Genomic DNA, 3,051 nt, shown 5'->3' on the forward strand with positions numbered 1-3,051 from the left:
GTGTGTGTGTGTGTGTGTGTGTGTGTGTGTGTGTGTGTGTGTGTGTGTGTGACATGGTTGTGGAGGAACTTTGGGCCACTCTTCTTTACAGCACTGCTTCATTCGTTTGAAGCACAGCTCTTTGAAGAGCCACCTGAGTTTCAGTCAGGTTCAGGTTAAGGTTCTGGTTCTGGTTCTGGTCCAAGCTCATGTCTCTGAGAACTGCATGGCCTGACCTTCAGGGTGAAGACTGTCAGTTGTTTGTGCATAACGCTGGTGTTGTGTTAACACACACCTGCAGCTCGCTGGTACAGAAATATAAAAGCTGATACACAAACCCTGAAGTGAAAGAGCTGACAGGTTTTATAAAACTTATCTGCTTTAAACTTGACGTTTTCCTTCCTGAGTGGTAAAAATAATAAATCCCTGGAAACAAGTCTTTGTTGTTTATCTTCTGGTTTGTTTTCTGAGTAAAGAAAAGCTTCAGTTTGTTGAAATGTGAACAACTTTTTCCAGCTTGAAACACAGAAACAGTAAAACCTCTCATCAGCAGCTGGAGCTGCTCGACAAACTGCAGGATCAAAGCTGCAGCTTCTCAACACAACCACAGACGAGCCGTAACCTCGGATCTGCTGCAGCTCGGATCGAGGTCGACTCCTCACCTCCTCCTAATGAGGAGGGGAGGGGAGGAGGGGAGCGAGCAGCGAGGGGGAGGCGCTGCTGGGAACGAGCTGATCAACACTGTCAGCCTCCAGGAGCTGAAACAAAGATCCTGCTGCTCCCATCTGATACAAGCCACTGTTTACATCTGCTTTACTCTTCATCACTGCTCCTCTTCATCACTGCTCCTCTTCATCATTACTCTTCATCACTGCTCCTCTTCATCATTACTCTTCATCACTGCTCCTCTTCATCATTACTCTTCATCACTGCTCCTCTTCATCACTGCTCATCTTAATCACTGCTACTCTTCATCACTGCTCGTCTTCATCACCTCAGTTTTTAGGCCTACAGTCTCAGATGGTTTCTGTCGGAGCAGAGACCAGCAGGAGGAGACCTCCCACCAGGACTCTGAGACCCTCTGAGACCCTCAGAGTCCACAGTCTACGAGGCAAACACTCTGATTGGTTAACGAAGCAACAAGTCAAACCTTGGTTCTGGGTGGATCGGCCGGGGGGCCGGCGGCCTCTCTGCTGAGCTCCATCCTCAGCTTGGCGTCTCCGTGAGGACCCATCAGGTCTGCTGACATCATCTTGAGGCCTGAGAGGACAAACCAGCAGAAGATGAGAACCTGATCCCTGACCCCACCCACACCTCCTCCGTTAACGTCTGGGTTGGTTTAGAGTACCAGGAGCGCTGTAGGCGGGTCCCTGTGGAGTCATCCTCCCAGAGTTGCTGCCTGACTGGTGGCTGTAGGGACCTCCAGGACCTCCAACCTGTGTCATGCCTGGATAGCTGCCCTGCCTGGATACAAAAGAAGAAGTCAGGATGAGCATCAGGAGGACCCGAGTCCAAGATCTGATCGGCTGAATTAAACTCTCCAGAATGTTTTTTAAAAACTTTATTCAGATTTTTATCTTTTATTCCAAACCTACCCATAATGCTCAGGGCCAGTCTGGACAACAGAGTTCTGCTGGGAGGGGTAAGGAGGGTGAGGTGGGTGAGGGGAGGGAGTGATGGCGGGCCGACCCCCCTGCCAGGACTGGTGATAGACGGGCGAGCGAGCAAAGGGAGGTCTGGAGGAAAGAGAGAGAAAATACACCAACATAAAGCTGAGCCTGTCCAGTTCACCTGGATCCTCACTGAACACCTGGATCCACACTGAACACCTGGATCCTCACTGAACACCTGGATCCACACTGAACACCTGGACCCTCACTGAACACCTGGACCCTCACTGAACACCTGGATCCACACTGAACACCTGGATCCTCACTGAGAAACTAATGAGTATGTTTTAAAAACCTCAGTCTGACTTCAGGTCTGTTTAACACAAGAATCTCAAAAATAATTTAGTTTCATTATTTGAACTGAAATCCAACTTTAACTCTTCATCCAGACTCCAGGTGGAGCTGCAGACTCCTGTCTGACCCTCACCTGTCCCCTTAGACCTCACCTGTCCCCTCAGACCTCACCTGTCCCCTCAGACCTCACCTGTCCCCTCTCAGACCTCACCTGTCCCCTCAAGTCTCACCTGTCCCCACTGAGACCTCACCTGTCCCCTCAGACCTCACCTGTCCCCTCTCAGACCTCACCTGTCCCCTCTCAGACCTCACCTGTCCCCACTCAGACCTCACCTGTCCCCTCAGACCTCACCTGTCCCCTCAGACCTCACCTGTCCCCTCTCAGACCTCACCTGTCCTCTCAGGTCTCACCTGGTCTGGGTGGTGCTCGCAGAAGATAAGGAGTTGGCACTTGGTCCAGGGTTGGGGCCCATCTCAGGAGGTTTACAGCTGGCGTTGGGCCCCGGTGGTCCCATGCCCTGTCCTGCGGCCTGCGGCATGTTGGGGGAGGTGGGGGCCATGCTCCCGGCTCCGGTGGGGTAGGGGCGGCTCCCAGCGTTGGGCCCCAGGCTGCGGCTTGCCGGGGTGGAGGGCCCTTGTCCGTGCATAGGGCTAGTGGCATTGGGCCCCAAGCTGTTGGACAGTCCAGGCCCCGGGCCGGGTCCTGGGCCGCTGTAGCTGGCACCAGGTGTCCCGCCGTAGTGAGGGGGCCGAGGATAGTTACCTGGGGGGCTGAACTGGCTGTAGGAGTGGCTGCTCTGCTGGTAGGGGCCATGGTGCATCGGCCCCACCGGTGCAGAGTGAGGGGACATGGGGGGGACACCAAACTGAGACCCCTGGGTGCTGCGCTGCAGGGATGGGGGGAAACCTGAGGAAGACACCAGAGAGGAGGGGAGACACCGTTAGCTTAGCTTAGCTGAGTTTAGCTTAGCTTAGCTTAGTTTAGCTTAGCTAAGTTAAATTTAGCTTAGCTGAGTTTAGCATAGCTTAGTTTAGTTTAGCTTTGCTTAGTTGAGCTTAGCTGATTTTAGCTTAGCTTAGTTTATTTCAGTTTAATTTGGCTTAGCTT

The 3,051-nt window shown here is 52.9% G+C and overlaps 1 protein-coding gene across 2 annotated transcripts in view; it reads right to left on the reverse strand.

Moving 5' to 3' along the window:
* The window catches only part of arid1b (AT-rich interactive domain 1B), a 56,766-nt gene that overhangs the window by 19,010 nt on the left and 34,705 nt on the right, over positions 1–3,051 (reverse strand). Inside the window, exons 7-10 of one of the 2 annotated variants that reach the window (XM_014026462.1) lie at positions 2,355–2,850; positions 1,575–1,715; positions 1,328–1,443; positions 1,130–1,239 (exon numbers count right to left, since the gene is read on the reverse strand). In XM_014026462.1, coding sequence (XP_013881916.1) covers positions 1,130–1,239; positions 1,328–1,443; positions 1,575–1,715; positions 2,355–2,850 — 863 coding nt within the window. The remainder of the gene's footprint in view (positions 1–1,129; positions 1,240–1,327; positions 1,444–1,574; positions 1,716–2,354; positions 2,851–3,051) is intronic. The other variant, XM_014026464.1, reaches the window with a different exon arrangement.

Source organism: Austrofundulus limnaeus, unplaced genomic scaffold, assembly GCF_001266775.1.
Source record: "Austrofundulus limnaeus strain Quisiro unplaced genomic scaffold, Austrofundulus_limnaeus-1.0 Scaffold557, whole genome shotgun sequence".
NCBI lineage: Eukaryota > Metazoa > Chordata > Actinopteri > Cyprinodontiformes > Rivulidae > Austrofundulus > Austrofundulus limnaeus.